This window comes from Ostrea edulis, chromosome 6 (genome assembly GCF_947568905.1).
Source record: "Ostrea edulis chromosome 6, xbOstEdul1.1, whole genome shotgun sequence".
NCBI classification, from domain to species: Eukaryota; Metazoa; Mollusca; class Bivalvia; order Ostreida; family Ostreidae; genus Ostrea; species Ostrea edulis.
The window spans coordinates 56,224,926-56,242,107 of NC_079169.1; the positions used below are offsets into that span (position 1 = coordinate 56,224,926).

Below are 17,182 nucleotides of genomic sequence, written 5' to 3' on the forward strand. Positions count from 1 at the left end.
TTACAACCACAGCAGCGAGGGTTCTTTAATGTGACAACGCCTACAGCGACACGGAACCTCTATTTTCTATTTTTAAGGTCATATCGGAAAGATCCGCGATTCTTACCTCTAAATGGCCGAGCGTTTTTCGAAGGAGCAACCACTACCCATGCTTACGTCTCAGTTTTGATGCGGTCATGGTGCAAGCCATGTTCGGGGTTCGAACTCACGACCTCCCGGTTACAAAGTGAACGCTCTACCATTGAGGAATGGAGACTCTATTTATCCTTCCCTGCAGAGTTTCAATTGATTGATTGTTTATTTTACGTCCCGTTGTGAAATTTCCATTCATATTGAGACGTTACCGTGGGTGAAGTACCACAAATTTAGACCTATGCTTAGCGCTCAGAGTCGTAGCAGTTAGTGTTCTTTAACGTGCTGACGCTTGCCACGACACGGGACCTCAGAGTTTAATATCATATCGGAAAGACCCATTATTCTCACTTTTAAAATGCCAAGCAATTTTTGAAGGAGCAATCCCTATGGTCTATGTTAACGTCTTAGGTTTGACGCGGCCATGGAACGAGTGGAACTCGAACTCACGACATCCCAGTTACAAAGCGAACGCTCTACCACTGAGCTATCGCGAGACAATGTGCATACTATAAAAGAACATACACTGTACCAGCTACCTTCCTCTGTATAACCCATTATCTATTTGAATCTATTGCAAGTTTCACATACCGTCTGTGACTTTCTGTTTCATAACGTTTAAAGTTGGTCTTATAGCATAGAGTATCACATTTGACATCTTTCTCCCTCGGTTGACAGACAATCATCATTCAAACAATTATTCCTCGGTAATTTTCATAACTCATATAGGCTTTTAAATGCAATAAATGTTATTTTAATATACAATTTGATAGGTACATTGTACAGGTGATTGATTTGAAGGAGTATTTACAGGACGTTTAAGCAGTGTACTCACCACCACATGATAGATACATCGCATCGTTCTCTGTATCACAGGGCTCAACTGAAACGCTGCATTTGGTGAGGTCAAAATCCTTTCTTTTACGAGGACATGATATAGAGCTGAACGCAATACCATCAGGCGATTTATAGCCTCCTTTCTGAGCAAGATGAACGCCATATCTGAGGTGTGAGGTCCAATGATAAAATTATTTTACTATATACACAACAACAATAAAAGCTTCATGGTAAACTTTACATTTGAAAACTTTTCAAGATTATATATCTCATCACATGATAGTTATGAGTGAATAAATTATTCCATTTACATCACATACACAGGAAGTAATGAAGCTTAGAATGAGTTTTGAAAAATTTGTACTCATTGCAAACGAATAAACAAGTAAAATTTGAAATACCCTTTAAATTAGCTAACAGAATCGATCTTCTACTGATCATAATTTTGTAAAAGAAAATCTCTCAAATATGATATGACAGGTTTACCCTGATATGCAAATGATAAATTAATGATATTGACTATTTATATCCATTTAAATTTCGATGTTGAGGGAAGCCTCTTCGTAAGTTGATCCTTTCAAGAATTTGTGAAAAATACATTTTTATATCTCACATTCAGACGACTCATCAATCTCAACAAGAAATTAAAGGGGCCTTGTGTTTACCGATGTGCTAGAAATATCAACATTTGAACTGTTTGCACTGGGATCTATCACGATGAGCATGATTGAAGGTTAGCAGTGATTATCCTCACAATAAATTTAATTCATTGTGATCAAACAACCCGGATTAAAATTACAACCAGTGAACATCGGAAAGCACTAACCATAATCTTATCATACTTACATATCAGGGAAAATTGTATTACACGCTGTCATGGCTGTAAACAAATCAAATGACTGACAGACCGCTCCCCATGCATTGTCTCGCCACATCATCATCGTGCCTTCCATTGGACGAAGTCCATTTGTAACGGCAAGGATGGAGTCTTGAATATAAATTTACTTTTCATTGATGAGAAATTGAAGATTAATCTCATATTTATCCTATAAACGATACGAAATTGAGAGTAGGGTAAACATGAACTTCTGAAAACACCAGAGGTGGGATCAGATGTGTAGGAGGAGTAGCTTCCCCTATTGACTTGTCTTACCCGCAGTGAGACTTTTATCTTAACATACTAAATGGAAGAATCCGCAGACTAGTTAAAATAAGTGTGTAAAATAATTGGTATATAACACGTACAAAAGCATTTAATATAATGAAAATAATAACATTATAACGAGAATAGAATATTGTCATTAAACAAGATTGTTGAAACCCTGTAAGAACAACTTATTTGTTAGTAGCTATTGTTTTGGTTTATAAATTTATCATTTGTAGTACATGCTGTCTTATATCGAATCAAATGAATATTTTCCGGTGTTAATAAAATATTGCTACATGAATAATGGAGGATCTGAAGTCATCACTTTGTCATAAAGTTGAATTGTTAATTTGCCATTTAAGTTTATGTTCAGTAAAACATCCAAACATGAAACGGATGTGGAAAACGTTATGATGTCTTTGAATTCGAGTTCACTGCGATATATTGATGAATATTGTTAATAGATAAAACGTAGTCGATATATCTAAATGGCCACAACAAAATGTTTCTTCCCATGAAAAAGCTTTTCAATAAAATCTGCTTCGTAAGTAAGAATGCAACAAGAGTACCAGAAACGATACAGAGTATGCCCATGGAAAGCTTATGCTGGGCTTTTGTCTTACACCATAATTTAGAACTTTGTTTAAGGTAGTATCAGGCATCATCAGGCTGTGGTTTAATTATTTTTGTATCGAATGAATATAATTTCTTGGCTTAAAAACTGTGAGAGGAGGTAGATAGACAAACCAAGAGTTAAATATATAAAATATCCCCAAAGACCAATTTCAGCAACCTGTAAATATTTTAAAAATCAAAGATTAAAAATTGTTGCAAATCAAAATCATTGCACTATGCACATCTTCAAGTTGTTTACAAAAGGCCCTAGCTTTAAATCTGTGAGAGGTGTTAAAAGGACAAACCACTACTCACTTTATAACATTTCCTAAAAACATACTAAGTTTAACAAACCTTTAATTTTCTCAAGAATTGAAGAAAATCAAAGTCTTTGTTACATGCACATTTTCAACACCCTACACATATTCCGTACTTCAAGAATGTCCTCATTCGAAAATTGTTCGAGGATTCAGACGGACAAATTATGTTTCCATTGTAATAACAAATACCCAAAGTGCTTGCTTTAAAGTTAAAGTATTTATTTCAATCGTTGTTTTAAACTCTGTGCGACATACATGGAATGAAATTCTAGGCCAATTAAACCTACTAATCTTGACTAAGGATTGTTCCAAATACCTGATATATGGCTTACGGTGGGTGTGGTGGGTAACAGGGGATGCTTACACATCTGAAGCACCTGACCCAACCTCTGGTGTCAAATGTTATTTTTAAAAAATGCGTTGATAACTTAATGGTGGTCGTGGAATGTTAGATGAGTAACATAATTCTTAGCAGTGTTCTAATAAAACCCCTTCAATACATATATATCTCCTTCCTATGGTCTTTAAATCTAACACTCCAGGGAATTTGGACCACCATAACCGTCATACAGATTAGGATTTTATCAATATTACATTTTTATGCCCTCAAGTTTTTAATGAACTTTCCATGAAATACCTACAAATACCAGTAATTATCACTTGATATTCAAACAGAGTAGCCCCCCCCCCCCCAAAAAAAAATCAATACAAGACAGATATTTGCACCTGAACAAATGCTCCCATCTCCAAAATTTCCCTTTTTACAATCACAGCTATATGATCCATCCGTATTTGTGCATCTCTGTAGAGGACTCTTGCACATAAATTTGCATTCATTGATATCTGTAAATAAATATAATTAGAAACTGAAATAATATGACTTTTTTTCAAATTAAATGAAATATAAACTACAGATTAACAATGTTTATTTACGTGTACACTAATCCAATTTCATCTAGTATCAGATCTCAACGTCAGCTCTTGTCATCTTTCCAAGCGCATGTCGTAACTTGCTTAAAACATCCGCCATTTCTTGTTTTCAAACAGTCCTATTTTTATCCATACCAGGTTTTCTTGCAGCTATAGTAGCCAGTTTTACCCCATGGGTGAACATCGGAACACGATATTTCCAAACATTTTGTGGAAATATACTAATTTACAGACAAACCATGTATACAGACAATATAGTATCCTCACCCGCACGGTTCATGTTATTAGGAGTATTATGATGAAATTATTACCTTACAAAAGACTCATATGAAAGCAAACGAGCTTTGTTTTTTAAAAATACACGTCTTTTACATATACCTCTACAGCCCGTTCCGGCTCTGGTATATCCATCTTTGCATGTGCAGATGTTTCTCCTACAGACCTCTCCTTCTCTAACACATGCGTCATTTTGTGCCTTCGAACAATCACATCGTTCACCATACCAATTTCTCTTGCAGTTGCAAAGGTCATTGTTGTCAAATGAAAGTGTATTTGTGCGGTTGCATTTGGACATTTTTTCACAATCTGAACCATAATACCACTGTGAGCATGCACCTGTATACAAGGAAATATACATTATGTTTTGATAACTTCATTACTCAATGCATAATAATGAGAGGAAAATGAAACTTCATTCACCCCGGGGAATTGCATCTGGAGAGGGGATGTAAATTTAAACCATCATGACACGAACATCCACAGAATTGATTTTCAGGATATTAATTATAGATTCATTAAATAGATTAATTCATTTTCGAATCGCTCAAGTAACAGAGTTCTCAACTTTGTTATACTAGGTTAAGTAGTTTGCATGATTGTGATACAAATGTACATAGTTGTGTGATATTATAATGCAAAACAGTAGTAAATGAAAAAAGGCGCTCAAGAGGTTTCACAGAATTATTCCAGATAATTGTGATCTTTCAAAACATACCAATTCAATTATTTTTTCACAACAAAGAGTAATAAAATTACCACAAGCCCTAGCAAAGATGATGATGTCATCAATGAGTACAGGTGGGCTGTTGTAGACATACACAATAAAATGAATCTACAAAAAGGAATTTACCCAGACTTTAAAATCAATTTAACCAACAAATTAAAATGATAAAACAACATGACATTGACTAATACTACACGACGATTTACAACGTAATGTATGTGTAATACATACTTTGATGCCTGTTGCTGCTTTTATCGAAACACGGGCAGTTGACCAATCCCTTCCTTGAAACACCTTGTTATTTATCAAATGATCATCTTTTACTACCTGAATTCGTATCATCTGGTTCGTCGGATCGCGGGAAAAATATTTCACCTGAAGGCAGCTGTCACTCTCTGAATTGCAAGAAAACGGACTGTAGACTTTTATTCTTATTTGTGGGTAATCAAGACAATTACTGTATCAATGTTCATATGACGTGTTTTAGTTACTTACTTAGAGTTATATTTCGTAGAGAGAACGAGTACACATTCCTCCTAGCGGAGAGTCTTGTCATTAGGTAGCGATTGATGTCCACGTGACTCTCATCATTTATAGACTCCTAAGAATAAGTGAACTCATTTTAGTACACCGGCAAAATAGTTTCAATCATGTTTCGTTTCATCAAACATACTATATCACACCGTTTTCAATTCCAATATAAAATAGACTTAACATTTGAATGTCTGTATCTCACCTCTTCTACCACCCATTGTAATGGAAACAATTTAATCTTGCATCGATCAACACTGTCTGATGACTCGAATGCACAGAAATATGTAATGTTTTTGAGACCTACAACAGTTGCATAGTTTGAAATAAATTAGACCGTTTATCATTTTTAATGTTTAAAATTTGAAGATTCTTTCAATACAATTTAGATTTAGTACTAATATACGAAATATTGGCAAAACTAGGTTTTTATTTATTATGTGTAATACGTTCTCATGAATTTTTACGTAAATACCAGAGCATGTGACACCAGTGGTGTACTGGCCATCTTTGCAAACACATCGGTCACCATGGCAATAGGAATACGAAATGTCGCATGTGTCCTTTGCCTTCTGACAATCGCATTTATTTCCACTCCAACCAGGTTGACAAATACAGCTTCCACTTTGACTGTCACATCCTTTAGAGTTACCTCTAATGCAGTTGCATGATTTTTCACACAGTAATCCATATTTCCAATCTTCACAGTCTGAATGTCAACAAGAGTTCTGTTAGTTGTAAATAAATGAATTTCGATTCATAAAAGAAAACATAACACAGTAGATTCATTTGTTAGAAAAATTCAAACACATATAGATGTGTACTTTATCTGATCCAAACACATATAGATGTGTACTTTATCTGATCCAAACACATATAGATGTGTACTTTATCTGATCCAAACACATATAGATGTGCACTTTAACTGATCCAAACACATATAGATGTGTACTTTATCTGATCCAAACACATATAGATGTGTACTTTATCTGATCCAAACACATATAGATGTGTACTTTATCTGATCCAAACACATATAGATGTGTACTTTATCTGATCTTTGTGTCTCTTTTTCCTGGTTTTGAACTATTGTAAAGTCGTCTGTAAAACTTAACACAATGTCCTTGTAAGCTTTTGAAACCGTCTGTAAAACTTTGTACTACAATATTCTTGTAAGATTTTAATGTCGTCTGTAAAACTTACCACAATGTTCATTTAAACCTTTGAAGTCGTCTGTAAAACTTACCACAATGTCCTTGCAATATTTTGAAGTCATCTAGTGCAATGTCTGACTGATACCCATTGCCTCTTATCCCCGTTATCTTTATCTGTGGAAATGTGAAATTTAACTATGAATATTGTATCCATACAAGTACAAAACAATTTACATAAACATTATGCTACATGGTCAATGTTATACCGCGACTACATCGTCTACCAGATCGCATTGGAATTTGGTATGTAAAAATATCTATAGAATGTTGACATCTTCAGCAAAGGAAATCATTCGAGTAGTAAAACAAGGTTTGTTCGAAAAGTTCGCTGAAAAGTTTCGTTGAGATCATTTTGAAGCCACTAAAATAAATGTATCTATTTGATCTTAGGTCTCACTGCGGATGTGACCGGACGACAGAAGATGTTTACTCCTCCTAGGCACCTGATCCCACCTCTGGGATGTCTAGGAGTCCGTGTATGCCCAACTCTCTATTTTGCATTATGTGTGGGAATTACACCGTATGAGATTGGTCACTGTTCGTTGTTTTTACCTTTTCATCTAACCTTTGGGTATTTGAGATTTTTTGAGTAATTCTAACAATCGTACAACCAATTAAATATTTGAAAATAAACGTCACAGAACATGGTGTTTTTTTAAGAGAAGCTGTCAGTAACCATTGAGAATTGTCTTTAAAAAAGTGGAAGGTGCAAAAATCACAAATCTGAACGAAACTCACACTTTTGTGTATGGTGATAATAAATGTTTAAAAAGTGAAAATTACTGGAACCATGCATCGTGTTTCCATGGCAACGGACCGTACCTACAGTTAAATCATTAGATGTTGAGTTTTTAATCTTTTTACAAAAACAGCTGAGAAATTCGACAGAAATAACAGCAGATTGTAGATGTGAAAGATAAGTTTCATTGTTGGCGTTTCATGAAGCATGCCGACGTGAAACATCGCAAGGTATACTCTCGTATATTTAAAAAAAATGAAATTTCTTTGATACATGTAATACATGTAGTTAATTTTGAATTGTAAACACGTTACAAATGAAAACAGAAACGTCATGCGACGACTTGTAGCACCCCAAGCACAATACAAATCGGTACGATGTTATGCAAAGTACGCGTGAAATATGAGAAAAGGGGCAATATATTCACCAACAAGCATGGTATCGGATTATACATACTCTATCAAACAAATAAAGTAGATAAAGAGATGAAATGGCCGAAAAATATGGGGTTAAATCACCAATTTCAGCATTTAAACGCTAACGAAGTGTTTGAGGTAAGTAAGGTTTTCTGAAATTCGGTGACTTTGATTTATCAAGATCTATCTACGACACTCTACGCAATGTTTCAAGAAATATTGTGTATTTTAAGAGAAAATAGATCTGTGATACTGCGTTTCTACTGCTTTGGAGCTATTATCGTTATCCACGGGGAAGACTCCTCGATTGTGACGTCGTAAACGGTGAAAAGGAAATGTAAACATAACCATATTGGTCTATCTTGTGAATATTAGACTCCCGCTTTGCATGAACTGCCTCAATAAATTTTGAATTCAATATCTTTGCATATGGCAGATTGAGTGCAATGGATTCGATACCAAGGAAATACTACACATATGAATGTACATACAATTAAGAATATTTCAATGAGCATGTACAACTCTTTCTAGTTTAGTTATATTAAGTTGTAAACTGTACATACCACAGCTGTATTAGCTGGTAGAGATACATAACCTCTGTCCCAACGAGAACCAAAATGTCCCGACTTAGACCATCTGGCGATTTCTGATCCAACTTTATCTTCAATTGTTACATTCAAATCGCCTATATTATCTCCTCTCATATGAAAATAATATTGGAAGCATGCATGCATTGCTGTAAAAGAAAATTGTATGAGGTCTAATTTAGAATACAAATTACAAGCTTTATGTCTCATATTCCTTTGCTCACATATAATATGCTAAGTTTTGAATGAATCATTTTCATTTGTACTCTTACATACCGACATATGTTGCATTACAAGCAAATACTTGCTTGTTGAAAAGTATATGTCTGTGTCCATATACCTATACATGTATTTACTCAAATATGTTGATTGATTGTTTGCTTTACGCGACGTCAAGAATTTTTCACTCATATTGAGACGTCACCAGCTGCAGGAGAAGTACCACAAAGAACTCCGCACGCTAACTCTGGATTCCCGCCTACATTTTCAACACGTATATTTTAAAAAGCTTTGCAATTTTGATATATTTTAATGTAAAGTAGAGTCCACTAGTGAATGATTATTAATTTTAATACCAGTGTTAATTAATTCATTGCTGTTAATTTCAGCTTCTTTTCATTAAGGGGTAGGCAAATACCATCCTTTCTTTGGTTTGTGAAATAAATCAACGTATTTGTAAATTCATATAAATATCTATATTGACATTAAAAATAATTTTAAAATGATAACTTTTAAAAAATTGACCAGAAGGTAGGCCGCAAAACAATACTATCGCAGTTCTTTGAACCTATGCTAAGCGCTCAGGGACGTTGCAATGAAGGTTCTGTAGCGTTCCAACGTTTGCCGCGACACGGGGTCTCTGTTTTAAGGTAACATTCAAAAGACCCATAATTATCACTTCTTAATATCCCAGTCAATGGGTTGGATGAATACGAGTTACCTTACCTATACTGGAATCCTAAACTCCATGAAACTCTTACAAAAATATATTGCTGAATCCAGTAAGTGTTCTACCAAGTCTCTATCTTTCCTCCTCACAAAAATATTAACAGCTGTGAAGAAGACACTGTAAACGTACTGTGACACTACACAACCAAAGTGGTGTAAATCAAATGTAAATTCTTAAAAAATAATTATAGAACAATTAGCAAACTTTCACAAAGTTTTCCTTAAGTTAACATAAAAAAGTATGACTTTTCAACACTTTACACGACCATTGTTCACGATAAATTAAAGACAAGACGTTTTGACATCATAGACAGTTGCTTCCCCAACAAAAATGGAAAACGGAAACTTTTATATCTATTGATCAATCATCCAAAGAACTACTTTGGTAAACATCACTCTGATTCCGCGCACAAGTACGCTGAAGTTGAAATTCAAAATATGTTGGAGTTCCTCATTGACACTATCTTCGTAGGCTTTGGTGATCAGGCCTTCCAACAGACTGTTGCATCTCCCATGAACACGAATTGTGCTCCTTTGTTAGTTGACCTGTTTTTATATTCATATGAAGCAGAATTTATTCAAAAACTTCTAAGTGAGAAGAACTAATCTTTTGATGTGGCCTTCAATGCGACATTTAGATATATCGATGACGTTTTATCTATTAACAGTGCTAATGTTTATTCATATGTCGATTCAATATATCCATGTGAATCGAAATAAAAGACATTATAGAGTCGTCCACTTCTAATTCATACTTACATATTATATTGAAAATAAATGTTAACAGTAACTAACGACTCAACTTTATCATAAAAGGGATGATTTCAGCTTCTCCATCGTCAACTTCCATATTTGTACAGAAATATTTCATTATCACCTGCGTATGGTGTTTATATCTCTCAACTGATTCGATACGCAAGAGATTGTTTAGCGTATGGCCAGTTTTTAAATTAAAGAAGGCTACTGAAATTGATGGTGTAGGAATTTCAATAGTCTCGTTTAAAGTTAACATTTCGCAAGTTCTATGGTCGTTAAAACAATCTAGTTTGTCAAAACAACTTGTTATTGTGTCAAATGATGTCTTATTTGTTTATACCGATTGTTAGGCCGTTCTTTGCACACTTATTTTGACTGCGGATAACTCCGTTTACCTGACCGGTCGACAGGGGATGTTTACTTCTTCTAGGCAACTGATCTCACTGGTATATCCAGGGATACATGTTTGCCCAACTTTCTACTATGTATTGCTTATGACCACTGGGTCGAGACCTCTGCTGGTGGATTGTTAGTCCCCGAGGGTCTCTACAGCCCAGTAGCTACAGTGTAAGTACTTCGTTACTAGCTTGAAAATACAGATGTATATTTAATTGCTGTTATAAAATTTAGAAATTCATTTCAAAATTAAGGATTATCTCCCTCACGCATAGCTCTTATCCTTAGACGAATTTGACACCACTTGTTTTGGCACATTGTTTTCCCTTATAATATAGCTCTAAAACTTCATTGTTATTTCGGATTTCAAACATTTCGGTTGTGCATCACTGAAGATACATTATTTGTCGAAATGTGCATCTGGTGCATCAAAATTGGTACCGTATAAGGTTTACATTATAAGAGTTAGGAGATTATTCACTATTTGTTATCTTCATCTTTCTTTTAAATGCCGATCGTTTGGCGAAGGAGCAATCACTACCTATGTAAAAGTCTTAATACGACCCGAGTTGGGCTCAAACTCACGACCTCCAGGTTAAGAAACGAACGCTCCACCATTTAGCTACCGCGACCGGTATATATGCTCCAATATATACATATCATACGTAATACATGTATTCATAGATATAAACATTTTCGAGGTGTGTATATATCCCCGTTAGTTACTGAGAGAGAAGGAGAGAAAGAGAAAGTTGGGGTCGATATTAAAGTTTTTAGGTTTTGAATCATTCATTTCCTAATTTTCTGTAATGATACCTTTGATAATAAGTATTCATAAGTTTTGTGCTTTACACATGTTACATTGCCTCTACTTCCAAGGTAACGTGGACTCTTTATTGGAATAATCAGTTTATGCAAGGACATACGTAACTTCCAAACTTCCATACAATAAAGAAATAAATGATCAATCAATCGTTTCTAGGATGCACAAATTTACATGATGTAGAATACACTATTTCAAGCTGGAATAGACTATGCTTTATTAGAATTAATCTGCGTAGTAACTAACAATGTAACCGTTGGAATTTTCATCATTTGTTATTCTAACAAGGAAACTATTTGCCGTAGCTCAGTGGTAGAGCGAAGCGACCAAGAGTTTGATAGTTTAAGCCCGCATGTGTCATGGCCGTGTCAAACCAAAGTCGTAAACATAGGTAGGGCTTGTTCCTTGGCCAAACTCTCGGCACTTAAATGTGAGAGTCGCAGGTTTTTCCGATATGACCCTACCAATGGATATTTTGTGTCACGACAGACGTTGACATGTCACAGTACCTTCAGTGGTACAGCCCGAGAACTAAGGATATATCTAATTTTTTGGACTTCACATTCAGTTGGTGACGTTCAGCGAACTATTCTTTAAATGGACGTAAAACAAAACAAAAGTTTTACGTCATTCTATTTCATTAACAACAATAAAAAAAAGGTATTTATCGACCACTTTACAATACTAGTGTCATGTCATTATATCTTGTGCTGATGCTGTATTAAGAATATTAAACATACTTAGATTAGATTTGGAAACTGGAATTTCCATTATTCCTTTATCACCAGGGGATTTGCTTGAAGCTTCTGTATAAGCATAGAAGTTTCCCTCTTTTGCAGAATATGGACCAGTGTCATCGCTAGGTGTCCCACGCTGTAGTGACATAAAGATGTAACTCTTACGACATAAACTTGACGCTTTTCAAATTCATAGACTGATATAGCCGACAGTGTATGGTAACTTACGTTATCTCTCGTCCACTTCATTCTACCATAATTTTTTATAGAACACGTTTGAAAGTCTGTTTCGAATGAACAGGAATACAACACAGCGGTGCCACCTAAATTAGAGGAGTGAAATCATTTCTAGATGCCAAACAACCTTACTTAATGTTACAGAATATTTCATTAAAATTATCCTGTGCTCAAAGAACATCCTTAGTGTAAAGTGTTGACAGTTTAAAACCACTCCCTTTTCTTTTATATACCGGGTATCAACAAGGGTACCACAAACGGTACAATATACGCCCATCGGACAATGAAATTCAACATGAAAGCAAATTGTGCACTCTGAATTGATACAACACACATTCTGAATAGAAAAACCTTAAAGTGGGTCATGGTGCACTAATCCATCTGACATGTGAACTGATTATGTATTTCTCTGAGAGTGAGGTTGTGACAAAATGTCAGTGCAATATCTATCTATGTGGTGATAAAACGTCCAGGAAACCATTTGATCTACTGTTTGCCTTAGAGTAGGTCATGGTGCACCAATTAAGTTGAAATGTGAACTGTTTATGTGTTTTTGTGAAAGGGAGGTTGTGACTTCAAAAAAAGTCTGGAAAACTGTTTGGCCTACTTCTACCCCTAAAGTACTGTAGGTCATAGTGCGTCAATCCAGCTGAAATGTTAACTGCACTTGTCTTCCTCCGAGAGGAAACCTTTGACTAAATATCAGGGCAATATCTGTATCCGTAAGCCCCCCCCCCCCCCGAAAACTCTCACCTATATTTAGTCCAAAAGTAGGTCAAGGATGGACTAATCCAGATAAAATGCAAACTGAACTTTTATTGCTCTGAGAGGAAGCCTTTGACTAAATATCAGGGCAATATTTATATCCGCAATGGAAAAAAAGGCCAGAAAACTCTTACCTATATTTAGTCCAAAAGTAGGTCAAGGATTGACCAATCCAGCTGAATTGCAAACTGAACTTGTATTCCTCTAAGAGGAAGTCTTTGACTAAATATCAGGGCAAAATCTGTATCCGTAATGAAAAAAACCCAGGAAACTTTCTGACCCGTTCTTTCAAAAAAGTAGGTCAAGGATGGACCAATCCAGCTGAAATGCAAACTGAACTTGTATTCCTCTGAGAGGAAGCCTTTGACTAAATATCAGGGCAATATCTGTATCCGTAATGAAAAACTCCCGGAAAACTGTTTGACCTATCATTTCCAAAAAGCAGGTCAAGGATGGACTAATCCAGCTGAAATACAAACTGAACTTTTATTCCTCTAAGAGGAAGCTTTTGACTAAATTGCAGGACAATATCTATAGAGAGAAAAAAAAAGCCACGAAAACTGGAAGCTTATGTGTAAATTTCAGGGTAATATCTGAATCTGTAACGAAAAAACGTCCGTTAAACTGTTTGACTTACTCATAGCCCTAAAGTAGGTCAAGAATGAACCAATCCAGCTGAAATGTAAACTCCCTCTTATAATTCTCGAGAGAGATGTTGTGACCAAATTTCAAAGTTGTACATACACCCATTACGGAAAAAAGCCCGGAAAGCATTACCCCGGACGGACAGCCAGTGAGCCAGCCAGCCGGACAAACGCACGGACAGTGCCATAACATAATACGTCCCGTCTAATGACGGGCGTATAAAAACAGAAAGAACATTGATGTAATAGACATAATATTTGTTGTTATTTTGTTCTTTAATTCAGTGAAGGTAGAAAACACTTGTAGTTGCAAAAATATTTCATACCTGAACAGTTGGATGGTTTCAAGAAGAACCCATTGTTACAAAGACATTTGAAACCGTCACAGTATGAATTTTCGTCACAATTCATACTACTTCCGCATGTACAACGGGCTCCTGTCCACCCAGCCTTACATTTGCACTCCCCAGTATCTTGGTCACATGATACGGAATTACTTCGCTCGCAAACACAATTCGTGTCACATTCTGTTCCGTATGTAAACTTCGGACAGTCTAAATAAACAAGTAAAATGTATTCGAATGAGAACATTTATTAATTCAATCCACCTCCATACCTACGAAGACACCACAAGTCTTTAAACACTTTAAATAAAATGACACAAAGATTGAAGAATTGTTGTTTTCTGTCTGAGAATTTGTTCTGCGATCAAAAGAAGGCATAATTATAACATTGCTAGTGTCTCCTCAGACTCTCATCAAAACAACAATAGTCTAAATATCATCTATCCCTGGTATCAACTGATTTCAGCTAATGATTCTTCACTACACGTTTTTCCCCATCTCCACTTCACACTCCTCTATCTCTCTGTCCCACCTCAACTTCACACACCCTTATCTCTTTATCCCATCTCCACTTCACACTCCGCTATCTTTCTACTCACCTCCACTACACACTCATCTATATATCTATCTACTTCACCTCCATTTAACACTCCTCTATCTCTATGTCCCACATTCACTACACATTCCTATATTTGTCTACTCCACCTCCATTTAACACTCCTCTATCTCTATGTCCCACTTTCACTACACATTCCTATATTTGTCTACTCCACCTACATTTAACACTCCCCTATCTCTATGTCCCACTTCCACTACACATTCCGCTATCTTTCTATCCCACCTCCACTTCATACTCCACTACCTCCACTAGCCACCTCCACTTTACACTTCCTTATCTCTCTACGTAACCTCCACTTTATATTCCTCTATCTCTCTACTCCACTTCAATTTAACACTCCTCTATCTTTCTGTTCCATCTCACTACACACTCCTCTATTTCTCTGTCCCACTTCAACTACATATTCCGCTATCTTTCTATCCCACCTTCACTTCATACTCCATTATCTTTCTATCCCATCGACACTACACACTCTGCTCTCTCTCTCTCTCTCTCTCTCTCTCTCTCTCTCTCTCTCTCTCTCTCTCTCTACTCAATTTAAACTCCTCTATCTCTCTGTCGCACTTCCACTACACACTTCGCTACCTTTCTATCCCACCTCCACTTCATAATCCGCAATCTATTTGTCCCATCTCTTCTTCACACTCCTCTATCTCTCCGTCCTACCTCCTATTCACACTCCTCTATCTCTCTGCCCCACCTCCACTACACACTTCTCTATCTCTCCGTCCCATCTCTCCTACATATTTCTCTATCTCTCCATCCCAACTCTACTACATACTACGCTATCTCTCCGTCCCATCTCCAATACACACTCCTCTATCTCTTCGTCCCGCATCCACTTGTCACAATTTGTACATAGTCACTTATTTTGTCCCTAATTGTGCACCATAACCTGTATGAGAGTGTAACTATATTAAGGCGAGAATGAGGCCACGTGTTTTGTAAAACAAGTTCTATAGGGTGCGTCAGTTCAGTAAGAGTCGTCGGGAAGGTGTGTCCTTCAAACGAGAGTGCTTAAAGACCCAATTTTAAGTTGACACCCCCACATTGTAAGCTGCCTGCCAATCAAACATTGAACAATAGATCTCAGGTGGAGTGACATCTGCAGACACCCTGGTCTGGGGCTACCCCAGAGAGGTGTTTTGATAACAATAACAGCCAGTATCTACAGGCATTCTTTAGATCTTGAGGAAGCCCAGTATACCTGAGTTTTGCTAGCAATGACCTGTCCACAACTGCTATTTTCTTGTAATTCAATTGTTTTTAAAAAGACCCTTGAACTATGCAATTTCAATATAATTGTAATTTTTCCCCTCTATATACCTGTATTATAAATTACACAATCAGAAATCAAACAGTAATTTGCACAATAATTTCTAAAGCTTGTAACCTATTGAAATAATTTATGTCATCAATTTATGATACCTCTATATTTATAACAGAAATTATTCATTGAGTCAATGACAGAGAGAGAGAGAGAGAGAGAGAGAGAGAGAGAGAGAGAGAGAGAGAGAGAGAGAGAGAGAGAGAGAAAGAGAGAGAAAGAGGGGTGGGTGTAGAATGTGTGTCAGCTACCCTTAGGAATACAACCATTATTCAAACACTATAACCACAGAAACTCTGCAGAGGTCCATGAGACAGGTCCTGTGTATATCATCAACACTATATAACAAGAGGCCCAAGGGCCTAGAATCGCTCTTCTGATAAATTGTACAACCCCATCATTTCTATTCTTAGCCTCTTAGTATTCTAAATCTTTAGTTAAATCCTAAGAATTCAAAAAAAGTAGGTCAATGTGACCTACTTTTTGGTCTACACATTTTGAGAACCCAAGAAATATCAACTGACAAAGTTTGATGATTTTAAGCCAATTAGTATCTGAATATTGAAATATAGCTGTCAAATTCCAATCGTAGGTCATGGTGACCTACTTTTTGGTCACCGAACTCCGAACATGCAAGACCCATCAACTGACAAAGTTTGATGACTGTAGGTCAAATAGTATCTGAAATATATAAATATAGCCGTCAAATTCCAAAAGTAGGTCAAGGTGACCTATTTTTTTCGTCAACACCCTTCAAACATGCAAGACCCAACAACTGACAAAGTTTGATGACTGTAGGTCAAATAGTATCTGAATTATATAAATATAGCCGTCCAATTCCAAAAGTAGGTCAAGGTGACCTACTTTTTGTCAACACCCTTTGAACATGCAAGACGCATCAACTGACAAAGTTTGATGACTGTAGGTCAAATAGTATCTGAAATATATAAATATAGGTGTCCAATTCCAAAAGTAGGCCAAGTTGACCTACTTTTCGGTCGAAACCCTTCGAACATGCAAGACCCATCAACTGACAAAGTTTGATGACTGTAGGTCAAATCGCATTTGAAATATATAAATATAGCCGTCAAATTCCAAAAGTAGGTCAAGGTGAC

At 36.1% G+C, this 17,182-nt stretch overlaps 1 protein-coding gene across 4 annotated transcripts in view; it reads right to left on the reverse strand.

Annotated features, from left to right (window-relative positions):
• The window catches only part of LOC125645465 (uncharacterized), a 131,159-nt gene that overhangs the window by 18,019 nt on the left and 95,958 nt on the right, over positions 1-17,182 (reverse strand). For 3 of the 4 annotated variants that reach the window (XM_056140156.1, XM_048871005.2, XM_056140158.1), the window contains exons 40-53: positions 14,104-14,331; positions 12,360-12,454; positions 12,135-12,267; positions 8,448-8,620; positions 6,762-6,843; positions 5,991-6,224; positions 5,721-5,818; positions 5,480-5,585; positions 5,216-5,379; positions 5,017-5,092; positions 4,360-4,596; positions 3,778-3,894; positions 1,816-1,957; positions 968-1,134 (exon numbers count right to left, since the gene is read on the reverse strand). In XM_056140156.1, coding sequence (XP_055996131.1) covers positions 968-1,134; positions 1,816-1,957; positions 3,778-3,894; positions 4,360-4,596; positions 5,017-5,092; positions 5,216-5,379; positions 5,480-5,585; positions 5,721-5,818; positions 5,991-6,224; positions 6,762-6,843; positions 8,448-8,620; positions 12,135-12,267; positions 12,360-12,454; positions 14,104-14,331 — 2,052 coding nt within the window. The remainder of the gene's footprint in view (positions 1-967; positions 1,135-1,815; positions 1,958-3,777; positions 3,895-4,359; positions 4,597-5,016; positions 5,093-5,215; positions 5,380-5,479; positions 5,586-5,720; positions 5,819-5,990; positions 6,225-6,761; positions 6,844-8,447; positions 8,621-12,134; positions 12,268-12,359; positions 12,455-14,103; positions 14,332-17,182) is intronic. The other variant, XM_056140157.1, reaches the window with a different exon arrangement.